Raw genomic sequence first — 17,993 nt, 5'->3', positions numbered from 1 at the left:
GTAAAGCAATTCACAGAAATGTAAACAGTATTTCAAAATGTTTTTATTAATTTTCCATTAAAACTACTAATAGTAGAACTTACTTTTGCACAATACGGTACTTATTAACTCAATGTAATAATCATATTTGAAACATTTCAGCATTCCCTGAGAAAGAAATAAGGCTTTTAAAAATGCTTTTAACAGGTTGGTTGTGTCTATGCTTCAGGGAGACCAGCCGTCGATTTCGCCAAACTCTTCCTAACTTAGGATTAATCTTAGGACTTAGGACGGGTTCAGTTACGTATCCCAATATGTAAGGACGCATTGAACCCATCCTAATTTAGGATGGGTTACTCGTCCTAACTGGAGTTACGATTAATCCTATTTTTTTGTGAAATCGGCAGCAGGGCTCAATTGTGGTTGTGAATTTCCTCAAGACCACCGTAGGGCTTCTAGCTCACGATGTTTACCCGTCTAGAATAAATTAAACAAGGCCAAAATCGTGACGAGAAAGAACTTTCTGCAGGGTTTCACATACAAAACTGTTTTCATTTGAACAATCACTGTTGAAGATTTATCTCATTTGTCATAATTATAGGTGTACTTATAGACGATGTGACCTCTGTTGCACTCGAAAACCATAACATGATTCGGGCTCATACCACCGGGCAAAACCTTTGTGTTTTGGCAGCCAGCTAGAAAGTGGTTGCAATCTTACCATGACTATGTGTCTTATTGCCCGGCGAAACATGACGTGTAAAGTGTTTTGTCAACAGAGGGCGGTTTGAATGTAAACATAGGTTACATCGTCTATACTTTGATATTTAACAGAATTGAAAGATAATCACCAGACTTGACTCAAATTAAACGTTTAAACATAATTTCCTTCTGATATTACACAGTGGGGTGTTATTATTCAATTTTCAATTGAAAAACACAAGACAACGAGGCTTAACCAGTCAAGAGTTTACTGGCCTCGGGGCTATAATCAGTTGCCTCGAGCCTGTGGCCCAGTGTTAAATTTGAGCCCTGCAGATGTTCATCTCAGCGAGAAACATTTCTCCTTAGTTTCAATTCAACATTTATTTCCAAATTTCTCAATCAATACAAATACAGTGTAAGTATTGTTTTACAAAAATGTTATCATTTTATCGTGAGATGAGGTATTTGAGAAACTTTTCAGTATTAAAATAGGTCAAATAAAATTGCATAAATAGTGAGACACAAGTGTTTTTCTGAAAGACACAATCCGTATGACCATTCTATCCTGGATGTTAAACCTTGTTTGAAAGACATAATTTGATAACCTCAATTAACTCCAATTACTCACATACCCCTTGTGATTTTTTTTTTATTTTAAACCCAAATTTGATTAAATAATTTTTTTCAATTTTAAACCCAAATTTGATTAAAATGCTGGACTTGCCCCTTGTGATTTTTTCAATTTTGGACCCAACTTTGATGAAAATGCTGGCCTTACCCCTTGTGATTTTTTCAATTTTGGACCCAAATTTGATGGAAATAGTGGACTTACCCCTTGTGATATTTTCAGTTTTGGACCAAAATTTGATGAAAATGGTGGAGTTATCCCTTATGATTTTTTTCAATTTTTAAACAAAATTTGATGAAAATGGTGGATACCCCTTGTATTTTTTTCAAGTTTGGACCCAACTTTGATGAAAATACTTGACTCACCCCTTGTGATTTTGCAGTTTTGTACCCAAATTTGATAAAAATGCTGGACTTACCCCTTGTGATTTTTTTTCAGTTGTAGACCCAATTAATTTGATGAAAAAGCTGTTACCCCTTGTGATTTTTTCAATTTTGGCCTAAATTTGATAAAAATGCTGGACTTACCCCTTGTTTTTTTAATTTTATTTTGGACCCAAATTTGATAAAAATGCTGGACTTACCCCTTGTGGTTTTTTCAGTTGTAGACCTAATTACTTTGATGAAAAAGCTGGACTTACCCCTTGTGACTTTTTTAATTTTGGACCCAAATTTGATGAAAATGCTGGCCTTACCCCTTGTGATTTTTTAACAAAATTTGATGAAAATGCTGGTCTTACCCCCTCGTGATTTTTTTCAGTTTTGGACCCAAATTTGATAAAAATGCTGGACTTGCCCCTTGTGATCTTTTTAATTTTTGACCAAACTTTGAAGAAAATGCTGGACTTACCCCTTGTTTATTTTTCGATTTTGGACCTAAATTTGATGAAAATGCTGGCCTTACCCCTTGTGATTTTTTCAATTTTGGACCCAAATTAATTGATGAAAATACTGGACTTACCCCTTGTGATTTTTTTAAATTTTTAAACAAAATTTGATGAAAATGCTGGACGTACCATTTGTGATTTATTTTCAAATTTGGACAAAAATTTGATGATAATGTACCCTTGTGATTTTTTCAATTGTGGACCCAAATTTGATGAAAATGCTAGACTTGCCTCTTGTGATTTTTTTAAATTTTTAAATAAAATTTTATGAAAATGCTGGACCACCCCTTGTGATTTTTTTAAATTTTGGACCAAAATTTGATGAAAATCATTGACCTACCCCTTGTGATTTTTTCATTTTTAAAGAAAATTTGATAAAAATGCTGGACTTAATACCACTTATGATTTTTTCAATTTTACCCCTTGTGATTTCTTTTAAGTTTTTAAACAAAATTTGCTGAAAATGCTGGACCTACCCCTTGTGATCTTTTTAATTTTGGACCAAAATTTGCTAAAAATGCTTCACTTACCCCTTGTGATTTGTTCAGTTTTGGACCCCAAATTTGATGAAAATGCTGGACTTACCTCTCAAAGCTAAATTTTTTGGGGGGAAAAACCACTGTTATAAAACGGATAAAATGCAAATTAAAAAAACATAACATTTCAGCTGCCAACAAATTAACAACCCTTAAAAGATTTCAGTAATTAGATATAACATGTACTAGTACATGTATATACACACCAAGGAAACAACTATTGCAAAGAAGTTTAAACGAGACACTTTGGCACTGAAAATATTCCTAGGAATTAAACTTCTCAAGTATTGTCCTAATCACTTTTAATCAATTAAAAATTAATTTATAGCTTGCACTTTGAAATGAAATATAAACTATATTAACAATGCATACACATGTATTGCTTTACCGGAAAAAGGGAAGCCATTCTTTAATGCCTTTGGAGAAGCCTCTTTTTCCAGCACCCATTTTTCTCATTTATGAAAAAAAAAACCTGAAAGAAACAATTATTGCGTGCCATCTTTTTTTTACAAACATTGATGCTAGACCTTGTACTTCCTGTCGCCCTTTACTCCAACTCGTGGTCTTAGCCGTTTTTTATAAATACCGCCCTCTGCTGTTATCTTTAGACCAGGTGATTCTTTAGGTTTGCGCAGGAAAGTTTTGTCAACCTCTTTTGGAAGTGATTGAGGAAAATCAGGTACTATGTTGATATTCTGAAAGATATAAAACAAACGGAACAATAAGAAAGTGATTATTTCTTCTTCTTTTTTAAGTGAAAATTTGATAAAAGTGTTAAAAGTTGTTTATTTCTTTACTGGTAGGGTCATGAATTGTTAACACTCTTAAATTACCATAATGATTTACCCGGGACAAAGCACTGCAGCTATAAATACTATTAATATTTTGAGAAAGAATTCCCTGTGAGGTAGTATGGTTTGGAAAAAAAATTTGAGTCTGAAAAATAAATTCATGCAAGAATTATTTCTCACATTATTGAGGGCTGGTGTTCGTTCAGTAAAGCCACGTCCAGAGATGCAGTTGGTTCCCACAGTCACCTCACTAAACAAGGATGGATTTGATTTTCTTTTTACAATACCATGAAAATACTTTTTTCTCAGCAATTGGAAGTGTATGCTTGTGACTTTTAATGCATCTTTGTTTATAACTTTGCCTCAAAAAAAAACTAATCTATGACCCTACCTTTAAAGAGTCCACTTAACATCGAAACAATTGTAAAAACAACATTTTACTTGGTGGAGTTTAAAATTCAGCAACTTTACCTATAGATATAAACTGCTCACAAAAAGTAAGGAAACTTTTTTTCAATCCAGTATATTTGTTATTATTTAATACTCTCTTTGTATATGGTATATATCAATGCAAAGCTGAACTGTTCCTCTTTAAAATGATACCACATTTGCAATGATTACATGTTGCTGGACTTGTCTACATGAATAACAATGAGGCAAAGTCACAAATCAAATGTGCCAAAATTACCGTTGTCTGTGAATGGTCAATAGGTAATGCTCATTAATCAAACCGATCAAGCTTTTCAGAACCATTACACAGTGATTTTCACCAGTGAGCTCATCGGACACAATTTACCCTCATCTAATGAAAAACACCTTGTTTGATGGGTATTTGCAAGACGATATTCTACAGCCGGGTGCAGTCCCATACTTGCAGACTTTGGACCAAACTCCATCTTTCAAGATAACAACGCTCGCCCCCCTCGAGCCTGACTGGTGACTGACTACCTGAAACATGTTGGGGTGCACCGGATGGATTGGCCCGCTAACAGTCCAGACCTGGATCCCATGGAACATCAGCTGTGGGACCAGCTTGGCCTCGCTGTCCGCGCCAGAACCACCAACACATCAACTGTGGCTGACCTAACAAGGTTCCTTAATGAAGAATGGAACGCCAACTCCTCATCATCAGCGCATCACAAGACTTGTGTGCAGCATGAGAAGAAGGTGCCATGCTGTCATCAACGCCTTCGGATCATCCACTCGTTATTGAACTTTTTGTATCAATAAAGTGTATTAAGATCAGTAAGTTGTCTTGCTCTATACCAAATTTCTTGTCTCAATCAAGTGGATTAAGATCAGTAAGTTGTCTTGCTTGTTTGAATTACAGTGTCAATTCATACAGTAACACAAAAGTATTGCTAATTTTGGCACATTTGATTTGTGACTTTGTCTCATTCTCATTAACGTGGTCAAGTCCAGCAACATGTAATCATTGCAATTGTGGTATCATTTTAAAGAGGAAGAGTTCAGCTTTGCAATGATACATACCATATACAAAAAGAGTATTAAATAATAACAAATATACCGGATTGAAAAAAGTTTCCTTACTTTTTGTGAGCAGTTTATATGGCTGTTGGCAGCAATAGCAGCGTTTAAAGCCATTATACACTTTCGGTACAGAAAAAAAAAAAACAGTTCAAAGCCATTATATACTTTCGGTACAAATAAAAAAAATAAATTCACAGATTTACAAATAACTTACAGGGTTTACAGAAGGTAATGGTGAAAGACTTCTTTTGAATTACTATTCCATGAAATGCTTTACTTTTTGAGAAAACATTAAACAATATCAATTCGATCAGATAGCAAGAATTACGAATTTGACTTGAACACATGTCATGACACGAGGAAACGTGCAGAAACATGGGTGGGTTTTCCCATTATTTTCTCCCGACTCCGATGACCGATTGAGCCTAAATTTTCACAGGTTTGTTATTTTATATAGAAGTTGTGATACACGAAGTGTGGGAGTTGGACAATACTGTTTATCGAAAGTGTCCAATGGCTTTAAGAATTGAAAGTATTTTTTGGGAATATCAACCAAAATCACTGCTGAAGTTGTAAATGTTGAGGGAGCCGTTTCTCACAATGTTTTATACTATCAACAGCTCTGTTTACCGAAAGTGTCCAATGGCTTTAAGAATTGAAAGTATTTTCAATAAGCATTCCATAATCCTCCATCAGACAGTTTCCATCTTTGACATGGTCCCTGTGCGCCATAGTAAAAAACAACTACTGAATCTCATCACACCAAAATGAGGTCAGACTAATTTCAGCCTTATTGCATCTTGCCTCAATTTGGATTTAAAAGCACTGGACAGTATTGGTAACTACTCAAAATAATTATTAGCACAAAACCTTACTTGGTAACGAGTAATGAAGAGCTGTTGATAGTATAAAACATTGTGAGAAACGGCTCCCTCTGAAGTAACGTAGTTTTGGAGAAAAAAGTAATTGTCCACGAATTGGATTTCGAGACCTCAGAATTAGATTTTGAGGTCTCGAAATCAATCATCTGAAAGAACACAACTTTGTGTGACAAGGGTGTTTTTTCTTCCTTTATTATCACGCAACTTCGACGACCAATTGAGTTCAAATTTTCACAGGCTTGTTGTTTTGTGCATATTTTGAGATACACCAAGTGAGATGACTGGTCTTTGACAATTACCAATAGTGTCAAGTGTCTTTAAACTAACATTTTGTTTTTAAGACTGAATACAAAAAAAGACTGGAACATTTTTGACATACCTTCCTCGGTGCCCACCATTCAAAGAAGCAGTATATTAAGAAATCAACGACGGCAACAAGCATAAAGAATTTCCCGGCGATGAATCCTAGCTTATTGTAGCGTTCCAGTCTCTCGGCCAAGGAGAGGATTGGCATCGTCAGTGTCCGATCATAGACCTAGAAAAAAAAACAGAAATGAAAAGATATAAAGATTTGATTTCATCAAACCCTGGGGTGTCGTGGCAGAGCGATCTAGGGCAGTGGATTTAAGTTTTGTAATTTACAGAATGTGGGTTCAAATCCTGCCTGGCCAATCGTGACACTTGTATCAGTGAGCAAGGCACTTTATCATAGTTGCTTCCCTCCACCCAGGAGTACAAATGGGTACCGGCGACAGCAGGGAGGTAACTTGCGATGGACTAACATCCTGTCCAGGGGGAATAGAATAGAAATATTCTCAACTGTCATTGCCAAGGAAACCGGTAAACAGTATTTTCCAAGGCCCACACTTCGTGTATCACAACTTCTATATCAAATAACAAACCTGTGGAAATTTAGGCGCAATCGGTCATCGGAGTCGGGAGAAAATAACGGGAAAACCCATCCTTGTATCCGCACGTTTCGCCGTGTCATGACATGTGTTTAAAATAAATCCGTAATTCTCGCTATCGAGAATTGATATTGTTTTACTGTTTTCTCAAAAAGTAAAGCATTTCATGGACTAATATTTCAAGAGAAGTTTTTCACCATTACCTTCTGTAAACCCTGTAAGTTATTTGTACATCTGTGAACTTTTATTTTTTTTCTGTACCGAAAGGGTCAAATGGCTTTAACAGCTGAAGGCCCCTATGGCTTCCGACTTGCATCCCTGATCAAAGATATTGACAAAACAGGGAGACTGCCAACAGAGGTCATTGGTTCAAATCCCGCTCCAGTCAAGTTTTTTGTTCAATTCCAAATCCTTTTATGTTTTTATGAGGGTTTTCTGAATGTACTTACACAAATTTCCCAAACCACCTTGGAACCTCACAATTAATAAGGGGCTCCAAGATCAAACTAATTTTTCTGATCCACTCATTTTGAAATTGGGAAAAAACATTACAGCTTTCTATTTCCTCAGATTAAAAAAGGGGTGAAAAGACACTGTGTTTGATACCCTTCAAATGCAATTTCCGCCCAAATCCAAAAAAGTTTGATGTCACATTTCAAATTTATGATCCATACATTTTTGTACAGAGAAGTTTTAGTTTATTCCTGAATGTTGATGATGTTCTATCAGAACTGCATTGCCTTTGCCCTTTTGACTGGCGCAAACATTTCTATTTGGAACAGACCCATTTTTATGTGTCTGATGATAACGTCATGTTTCAAACTTCGCTCTCAAATAAAATGGCATTTCACAGCATTTTAACATGAGGTAAGAGACTTGAAATTTCCCCTGAACCTTTGGTAAATGATTTTTTACAAAGCTGAATACGACCGTGGAGGCTCCTAAAAGTTTATACTCTCACCCTTTCCGTTCTCTTGGCAACATTCTGCCATGTGTAGATGCCCTTCATCGTTTCATAAGCTTGTTGGGCCGGAACGTGGTTACCCGTCTTATGTCTGTTGATAGCGACGTCTAATGATGTTACTAGAGCTGTTTTGATGAAGAAAACAAAATTGAAAAATAAATTAAAATATTATAATACCACAAAAAGCAATTTAAAGACACTGGACACTATTGGTAATTGTCAAAGACCAGTCGTCTGACCTTGTGATGTTAGACGTTCTGTCATAATTAAAGAAAAAAAATATGCCCACACAAACCCAAGGACAAAGCAAACACTACTACAATGTAGCTCTTTCCGCTCCACCAGTTGGAAAAAATACTTCTTCAACAGGTGAGAAGTTGGAGCCATGCCATCTCTGAAATATTTGTGAATATAACGCTTTTATTTTTAAGTCTTTAGGTTTTGATGATGCTGTAGTATGAGAAATTCAAACGATAACTTACATTTTACACTTGGCTCTGCTAGAATGATGAGATTATCTGGAAGAACTTCTGGAACTCCACCAACTCTTGTACTGACCACCTGCAAACTGAAAAGTGGAATCACCGTAAATGATTTGGAGAAACATCCTATTTCATGAAGGTTATCAGCCAAACTGTATCAAGTGCAATGTCCATGACTGGTTCCCCAGGAATGTTTACTTATCAAAGAAATTACTCAAACGCTATTTCCCTGAAATTAGGCTCCTGTCTTGCCTTGTGGCCCCCGACCCAATCAACCAACTGCCCCCCACCCCTACAGTTAACAAAAAAGTTTTAGTAAAGAAATGCTGATTCAGTCCTGTTTCAATCCAAAACCTGAATAGAAATTTATAGAAATTGCTGAAATCATATCATTTGGATTCACATTTTCTGCCACTTTGACTAGTTTTTTTCAAAAGTTCACAAAATTGTTCGATGCTAAAATTTGAATAGATGCTAACTTTAGCATCAGGGATAAATAAAATAATTTGTTTTTTACCCATACATCGATGTATAATAGAAACTGTATACTTAACTCTCATTTCCCGAGTTCTTTCACAGAATTTGGGAAAGTACTGAGTATACAGTGCTTAACACACATTTGGTAAGTTTTCAAAATTGTTCTGAACCTACCCACAGCATGCTGCCTCCACAATAGCTATACAGAATGCCTCAGTGAGAGAAGTGTTCAGGAAAATATCCCCTTGATTTAGAACCTGTCAATGAGCAAAATAAAACTATTCATAAATCAACAACTACAAGTTTCTTTGATAGATGTTCAATTTGCATCGGGGACAAAAAATATAATTTAGTTTCTACCTATACACTTTAAATGTGTAAAACACTTTATACTCAGTACTTTCCCCGAGTCCTGTGAAAAAGTACCACAGGCATGTTACTCATGTAGGAATGATTTATTTTGTTCTGGTTGTGAAGCCAATTTAAAGGCAGAAAAGTGAAAGGCAGTAAACACTATTGGTAATTACTCAAAATAATTATCATCATAAAACCTCACTTGGTAATGAGTAATGGGGAGAGGTTGATAGTATAAAACAATGTGAGAAACGGCTCCCTCTGAAATGACGTAGTTTTCGAGAAAGAAGTAATTTCCCACAAATTTGATTTTCGAGACCTCAAGTTTAGAATTTGAGGTCTCAAAATCAAGCATCAAAAAGCACACAACTGGTGTTTTTTTCTTTCATTATCATCTCGCAACTTTGACGACCGATTGAGCTCAAATTTTCACAGGTTTGTTATTTTATGCATATGTTTAGATACACCAACTGTGAAGGCTAGTCTTTGACATTTAACAATAGTGTCCACTGGCTTTAACTCTAGCCGCGGGCTGCCAACAACCCATGGAGAAATGGTTGACAAAGGTTATTTCAGTTTTAGAATTTTTGTTGACTTATATCTCAAAATGAATTAGCTTTTAAGCATAGTTCATTCAAAGAGCATTCTTAATATTTAGCCTTAGAGAAAGACTCAGCTAGGGTCGAAATATCAGGCCATTAAATATTTCTATCTTAAATGAACATTACAGAATTGATAATAAAATAAATTGTCTAAGATCACACATTTTACATAAAACTTACACGTCTAATAATGATAGAAGAAAACATTCCTTGAAATATTTCAATGTGAAATGTCATATTTGATGAGAAATAATTTCCTGCTGGAGTGTATTGCTCAGTGAGCTTTTTATTAACAAAAAAATAATTGATGTCATGCAAAATGTGTAATCGGTTTTTCACTATTTTCTTGTGACCCAGATGTGCGATCGATCTCAAACTTCTACAGGTTTGTCAGTTCATGGGAGTTCAACGGGAGTCGACTGTATACATGTATCATTGTATATGGTGGATTACATAAAGTGCTTACACTGCCAGCAATTGTTTTGTTAGCAAAAACAAATTATGTAACGTTCCTTTAAATGGTTGAGTCTTAAATCTTACATCTTTGACATCTTCATGAGGTAGAGCTCCCAACATCTTGACTCTATCTTGAAGCTCGTAATTCTCTCTCACTTCCTCGATATCAATCCTCTTCGGACCGTCTCCACCTGCAAAACAAAATTAAATATTTTGAAGGATTATTGTACATTTCTTTTACAACACAAAAGTCACCATCTTATGATTTGCTATTTTTATAGAGTAGTCAAGAGTCCAGATATCAAATTAGAACTCCCAAGAATAATAGGTGAACATTTAAAGGTGAACGTTTTTTCTTCTTGGAAGTGTGTTGGCCGAGCGGTTAAGAGCACCGAATCTTAAACTCTGGTGTTTCTGATCAGCAGAGTGGGTTGAATCCCCAGCCGCGACACTTGTGTCCTTAAGCAAGACACATAACTATTGTTTTGTCCTTCAGATGGGACATAAAGCCGTTGGTCCCATGTGTTGTGTAATGCATGTAAAAGAACCCAGTGCACTTATCTAATTAAAAAGAGAAGGGGTTTGCCGGGTGTTCCTGGCTGTGGCTGTTGTATGCGCCGTAGCACCTTGTAAACCCTTATAAGGTGCTAATTGATTGGGTCTCAAGATTCATCACTGCAACAACCTATCTTTCTGAAAGTTTGTATATATACTCAGCCCCTTGAGTTCCTTGTTTGGTAGATACACACTGTACGTGCGCTATTATAAGACTTTGATGACCTGGAACTGGTTGCCTGTCAATTGCCTCATGTGACAACGGCCCTAACACAACTATACCATAAATAATATAATGCAACGTGTGTATCTCTTGGCTCAATGTCAGCATCTTCCTGCTGGTGCAAAAACGTTTCTTTTTTACAGTTTGGAGATCTTAACGGCGCTAGACTATACCGATTGTTTAGCCATGCGTTACAATATTAATATTTACCTATAAGAAAATCAACACTGGGATGCTTCTGGCACACCTCTGGTATGACCCTTGCAAGTAAGTCCATTCCTTTCCTGTACACAAGACGGCTCACCACAACAACAGTTACTGAAATAATAAAGGGGGGAAATGGAAGAAGGCTTGAATTTTCAAAAGTTCAAACTAAGCCATGGCTTTTGATTAAGCCAAAAAAAAAACGGTTTGATTGCCCTTTCACTCGATTTTTTGCTTGGGTCGGTCAGTCGGTCGTCAAAGAATGCCCAAAACTGCATTAACATTTCATGAAAGATCTGGTTGTCAAACAAGCAAGATATTTTATCTTATACATCTCGCTTCAAGCGCTCTTTTTGTGTTTGTTTTTTTTGCAAATTCCTTCAAACACAGTTTCCACGAGTCATTTCATTCACCAGTGTTTTTCATTCGTTCAATAAACGAGCGGTACCTATATGGGCATTATTGGCAACAGGTGCCCTCTGTTGTTCAATGGATTGGTAGACTGGTTCCTTGTGAAAACGTGACATCGGAATGGGCGTGTGGTTTGATATTTAACAAAGGGCAACAGTAAATAAAAAAACAACTAAAAAAATATAAAAACGCGACCAAGGTTTTCCTTCTTTTACGGACGGTATGGATAGGGCAATCTAACATTTTTTTTTTTAACCTTATGAAAGATAACTTGCATTATGCTTCATACTGGTAAACCCCCCCCCCCCAATTGGGTCTTCATTCCTGCTCTTGGAATCTCAGGAATCCATCAGGGCTTTTAGGGGTTGGGCCTTCCTCTGTACGAGAGGAAAATAGTGTCTTAAAGTATGAGAACAAAGGGCCATGTTCTCTTACTTTTAACATACCTACCAGGGGAGTACCTCTGCTCCCATACCACTCTCCCATATAACGCATGGTATTAGGCAAGAATGGTAGCAGAATATAGAGGATAAGCCTTTTTGATATATGACGGACACAATGCTACAACACTACTGGGGCTTATGGCGCGTATGTAGGCGCGCGGCCGATCTAGGTATTATATTCTATATCTATGAGTTGCCCCCGTTTGGGGCGCGCGTAAAACATTGTATGTCCGCCATACCTCAAAAAGGCTTATAGGGTAGGATGAAGGGGGGCAGAGAGAGAAAGGGGATCTTTCAGGAACACAACCCTGTAGCAGAGTATCAAGATGAGCTTCTCCAACTTACTTCTGTCCTTCCTCCTTTTGGTGAGATCAGGATAGAAGACTGTAGAGTCCACAGCGTTTGGTATGACGGACACAATGTCTGGTTGAAGACACGCCCTCAGAACAGTGTTCTCTTTGCTTTACCGGAGAAAAAGAAAGTGTGGATAAATAATCAGGAATTTCAATTGGATAAAAAAACTCTTCCATCTGTAATTTAAATCTGATTAATTGACTCGAACTGGTTCCCACTCAAGGAATAAAATGTAGTTCAAATGCTGAGCTGTTTCATTTCAGTTTGCATTCTTGCAATACAGGATGAATTTAATATAATAGTAATTTGTCCCACTTTACTCTTATCGGTTCATAGCCACCAAATTGTATTTTTTAGCTATAATTTCCCAACCAGGAGAACGAGGCAATAATGGTGTCTTGCTTAGGTGTCAAGACCAAGACTTGACTCACACTCTGCTGAACAGAGTGCTAAATGCCAATTCATTAAGTTGCTTGAACTGTACAGACTCAAAGCAAGGCATACCAATCTAATCTCCGCCAAAAATGTTGATGTTGAGTTATCAAAGAGTTGAGTATTTAGTTGGATATAAGCTTGGGCGATATCACAATATTATTGAATACCGCAATACTCATTTGGAAACAATTTTCGATTTGGTTTTAATCGAAATATCGATATACATGTATCGCGATATATCGCGATATCGATTAGGTATCACAATATCGCACTGTATTTCCTAGCTGAGACATCTTTCACCCCATAGGTTTGGAGTAAAACCAGAAGAGTAGGTCATTAGAACACCTCTCTTATGCTATGACTGTCTCTTCTACAACTTTCACTGGGAGTTTGAAGACTGATGATGTCAAATTTTTATTAATCGCGATTATATCGAATATCGCGATATAATTATTGTCGGCGATATATCGTGAATAAAATAAATTGATATCGCCTAAGCTTACTTGGACTGGGCGGCTCTTCACCAGATTATCTTCAGGTTGGACTGAATTAAGGATTTATAGATATCCAAGTCATGGCTTCGGCCGTTACTTCATTTCAGATATCAAATAACAAACCACAAGAAAATCTAAATTAATAATAATAATAAATAAAGATAGAGCGCCGGTATCCGCCTAAAGAAGGCGCTCATAGTCTTGAGGAGAGAAAGACAAATTAGGACCGAGGATTGTGTGAGTATGCTTGTTTGAGCAGGTGAGATTTAAAGTTTGTCTTGAATGTTGTGATGAATGGAGATGATTTGACAGTCAGTGGGAGTTGGTTCCACACCCGGGCTGATGCTACAGAAAATGACCTATTGCCCCAAAGAGTGGAAGTTCTGGGGCCGATTTCACAAAGCAATAAAATTCATCGCAAGACAAATTTTCAGTATCACCATAGAGATTTGCATTGTGACATCACACTTTACTTAGCAACTACGATTGATTTGAAGTTACGATCAATTTGAGACCTTTGTGAAATCGGCCCCAGGGCTGATGAAGCATCATGAGCTCATTAGAACGCAGCCTGGTGTGTGCTGAGGTGTACGGGTGGATGAGGTTGATGAGGTATTCTGGAGCATTGTTGTGAATATTAAGAAAGCTGTAATCTACCTGGTGTGCGACACACATATAACATGATTGATGTCCGCCAGTGTGAAGCTCAGGAGTTTGTTGGTCAGTATGGAGCTAATATCAGCAAACCCGAAGAGAGAATGATCTGTGAAGACCGTCTTGAGATCCATGGCACGGCCGTGAATCAACGTCTCATGAGCCAATGTGGAAAAGGCCTGTAAATAAAGTTTAAAATCAAATATTAGAATGGTTCAAGCATATATACTTAATGTTTATCCTACTTTAACATAACATTATGATGAATGACAAAAAGTTTACTAGATCGGGGCTTAAAGCCATTGGACCCTTTCGGTACACAGTGTTGTCCGAGGCCCACACTTTGTGTACCACAACTTCTATATTAAATAACAAACTTGTGAAAATTTAGGCTCAATCGGTCATCGGAGTCGGGAGAAAACAACGGAAAAACCCACCCTTGTTTCCGCGCGTTTCGCCGTGTCATGAAATGACGTTTAAAATAAATCCGTAATTCTCGTTAACGAGAATTTATATTGTTTTGCTGTTTTCTCAAAAAGTAAAGCATTTCATGGAATAATATTTCAAGAGAAGTCTTTCACCATTGCCTTCTGTAAACCCTTTAAGTTATTTGTAAATCTGAGAACTTTTTTTTTTTTTCTGTACCGAAAGGGTCCAATGGCTTTAAAGGCAGTGGGGCACTATTGGTAATTACTCAAAATAGTTATTGTCATAAAACATTTCTTGATTACGAGTAATGGGGAGAGGTTGATAGTATAAACCATTGTGAGAAACGGCTCCCTCTGAAGTGACGTAGTTTTCGTGAAAGAAGTAATTTTCCACGAATTTGATTTTGAGACCTCAAGTTTAGAATTTGAGGTCTCGAAACCAAGCATCAGAAAGCACACAACTTCATGTGACAAGGGTGTTTTTTCTTTCATTATTATCTCGCAACTTCGACGACCGATTGAGCTCAAATTTTTCACAGGCTTGTTATTTTATGCATAAATGTTGAGATACACTAACTGTGAAGACTAGTCTTTGACAATTACCAATAGTGTCCACTGCCTTTAAACCTGTGACCTGGACCTCCAGATCAACTTGCAGGCAAAAGCTTAGACCAAATCAAGTGACAAAGCAACTGTCTTAGTCAAGCCCAACCACCAGTTAAGGCCCGGACACACTGGCCTCAATAACGAGAACGAAACCGAGAACGTTTGCAATACACGCCCTCAATTGGTTGAATGTACGTGCGCATATTCTGCGTGGAGCAATTCAACCAACAGAATGCTTTCTCTTTGTGTCGTGATTGTTATCGTTTTCGTTATCGCTGGAGTGACTCGGCCTTTAATCTTCATCCAGCTTAAGCAGCATCCAGGAGCTTTGAGTTGAATTATACACTGGAACACAAGCCTGAGATGTTTTGTTCAAATGGAACAGTTTAGATGATAAAATCGTGTCCTCAATTTCTATTCTTGTCTCCTTTCATTTTGAGTCAGGACTTGTGAATAAAATCCCAGTCCAGTCAAGATTCTGAGCTACAATGTACAAATCCTGGAATCCTAGATTTTTCCCCAAAATTTGAGCACTGTGATTACACTCCACTGTGTAAAGTTTCCAATCCTAGACTACTTACTGAATGCCCATGGATGATTGTGATGCCTTCTCTGATGAGGATGGTTCGTATTATCGGCAACGTGGCAAACACTGTTGGAAACACACACTGGTTGTAGAAGACGATGAATGGTAGGTAGTACACCTGCATTTGCAAAACATTTTTAAAATAGATTTACTTCAATTGTTTTTTAAACAATCAACTTGACGACTTTCAGGCCTGGAATTTTATCTTTGAGGGGAAAGACAATTTTTCATGGAAATTTTAAATTCTGCATTGGAATGAGAAAATATGTCATTGTGATATTTCTAGCTGCAAAAATGTTAAAGTAATGCAGTATTTTGGGGGTTAGGAGCAATTTAATTGCTGATGATAATTTGTCAGGGACAAAAAGCAGTTTGTGTTTCTGGAAGACGAAGCCTTACGCCCTTCTCCTGAGCACAAGATAAATTCACTAATTAAGCTTCAAATCTCACTCACCTTAAGATTGTTGGTCATATAATAGACTCCTTTACGATCTCCATAAGAATGTGTGATAACTATCACCTGTAGATAATTGAACCGAAAGGAAGAAATTAAACTTGGAAAAATAAAAACAAGCTAATGCAATCTTATTACCAACCAAAAGGACCTATGGTATATATGCGAACACATGCTTTATGGTCTGACGTTGTATTTTTAAAACAAAAACGTCATCATGCATACATTACAAGTGTGTTAAACAACTGCACAAAAAATCCCCTTTTGGAGCTCTTTTGTTTGTACTTAAACTTTTTGGCAACAGCTCCCATTGGTTTGGTTCCAACTGGGGATCTTCACCCGACCAGGGACCCTATTTTTGTTATTTTTAAGCTTTCCGGTTCAAATGTGTGTACCTACATGTACCCACACACTTGGGTTGGGTGTACGAAGTGGCTTGGATACAAGTGACTTGGGTACAAAGTGACTTGGGTACAAAGTGACTTGGGTACAAAGTGGCTTGGGTACGAAGTGGCTTGGATACAAGTGACTTGGGTACAAGTGACTTGGGTACAAGTGACTTGGGTACAAGTGACTTGGGTACAAGTGACTTGGGTACAAAGTGACTTGGGTACAAAGTGACCTGGGTACGAAGTGGCTTGGGTATGAAGTGACTTGGGTACAATGTGACTTAGGTATGAAGTGATATGGGTACAAAGTGACCGACATTCACACACACATAAAATGCACCCGAAAACATTGATCTGGTTAAGTTCGAGGGGGGGGGGTTGCACAGGGTTAATAATATAAGCTCATACAGCTCGTCAGCCAAGATGAAAGAAAGAAGTGCAAGAGTACCTACATGTAGTTGAATTCTTCTCACATGAAGAAATGTGGACAATTCAGAGTTGAATACAGTAACATGACAAATGAAACAAACCTTGTGTCCTCGTTGAATGAGACATTGTGATAACTGGAAAATGTGACTCTCAACTCCGCCAGTGTTTGGAAAGAAGAAATCAGACACCATACTGAAAAGAAAAAGAACAATTTTTTATTGATAATTACCATCAATAAAACAGACTTGTTGCAATTTTTACTAAATTTAAGGCAAGTTGATCAAATCCTCACTTACTTTTTTCTTGAAGACGCATCCTTTTATTTCATTTTATCCTTTTCATCCCACAAAAGATGAAATAATCATGTATTTTTAACTGAATTCATCTCGCCACAATTTTTTCACATATTGACTTACACGTAATTTACCCTTCATTGGTTAGCGTTAGACTTCTTCAAATTAAAGTTCTTAAAATTAAATTGTAACTTGCAAACAAAGTCAGCAAATATTTAGTCTGAGCTCTTTGAAAGACAAAAGTTCAAAACAAAACCCTTATTTTCCTCCTCTTAAGATAAAAAAAAAAACATAGGACGGTGATCAATTTTTTAGGTTAATAGTTTACTAACCAAGCCAGGGCTCTTTCTTTAATTTACTATTATTAAATTATTAAATGCTCGATCTGTCTAAAAAACATAGTGCACATGTTATTGAGATTCCATGACTTGATTGAATGAAAAACACAGTAGTACACAACCTTTAAAAAACATATTACGTACGATGCAATCATAGAGGATGCAATCATCATGATGATAACGCAAGCAAAAAAAAGCGGAAGTATTTTGACCGCTTGGAAATGGAAGTGCCTTGTTTTTTGGGCGGCAAACGTACTCGTCGAAGGGATAGAATTAGATAACTGATAAGTAAATAAATGGAAATACAAGTACAATGGTTACCAGATTCGATGCTTCATGATGCACTTGTTTCAGCTCCAACACTATGTTTTGCTCAATACATAACCCACTTGGGAAACTAATTTTTACAGGAATCAAATGCCACTTCCTGGGCGCCGCCATTTTATAAAAAAAGTTTTGGATGGACGCGCGGTGGCGCTGTTTGCAGTTAGTGCGTATACACGGCCCTGTTAACTGCATGGGCGGAGTTTTTGGACTAAAGGTTAACTCATAAAATA

The 17,993-nt window shown here is 37.0% G+C and overlaps 1 protein-coding gene across 1 annotated transcript; it reads right to left on the bottom strand.

Annotated features, from left to right (window-relative positions):
• Positions 1-2,805: 2,805 nt before the first annotated feature.
• LOC139939308 (phosphatidylinositol N-acetylglucosaminyltransferase subunit A-like) lies at positions 2,806-17,867 on the bottom strand. The gene is made up of 13 exons (XM_071935081.1): positions 17,758-17,867; positions 16,907-16,997; positions 15,988-16,053; positions 15,529-15,651; positions 13,917-14,092; positions 12,322-12,437; positions 11,129-11,236; positions 10,225-10,331; positions 8,903-8,985; positions 8,252-8,337; positions 7,767-7,894; positions 6,277-6,432; positions 2,806-3,429 (listed from the first exon to the last, which is right to left on the bottom strand). The coding sequence occupies exons 1-13, from the start codon at positions 17,772-17,774 to the stop codon at positions 3,256-3,258; spliced, it is 1,431 nt and encodes a 476-aa protein (XP_071791182.1). The 5' UTR covers positions 17,775-17,867; the 3' UTR covers positions 2,806-3,255.
• Positions 17,868-17,993: the final 126 nt, after the last annotated feature.

Source organism: Asterias amurensis, chromosome 7 (genome assembly GCF_032118995.1).
Source record: "Asterias amurensis chromosome 7, ASM3211899v1".
In the NCBI taxonomy this organism is placed as follows: Eukaryota; Metazoa; Echinodermata; class Asteroidea; order Forcipulatida; family Asteriidae; genus Asterias; species Asterias amurensis.
The sequence above is the reverse complement of the archived record's forward strand: the minus strand, read 5'-3'. Positions and strand labels throughout refer to the sequence as shown.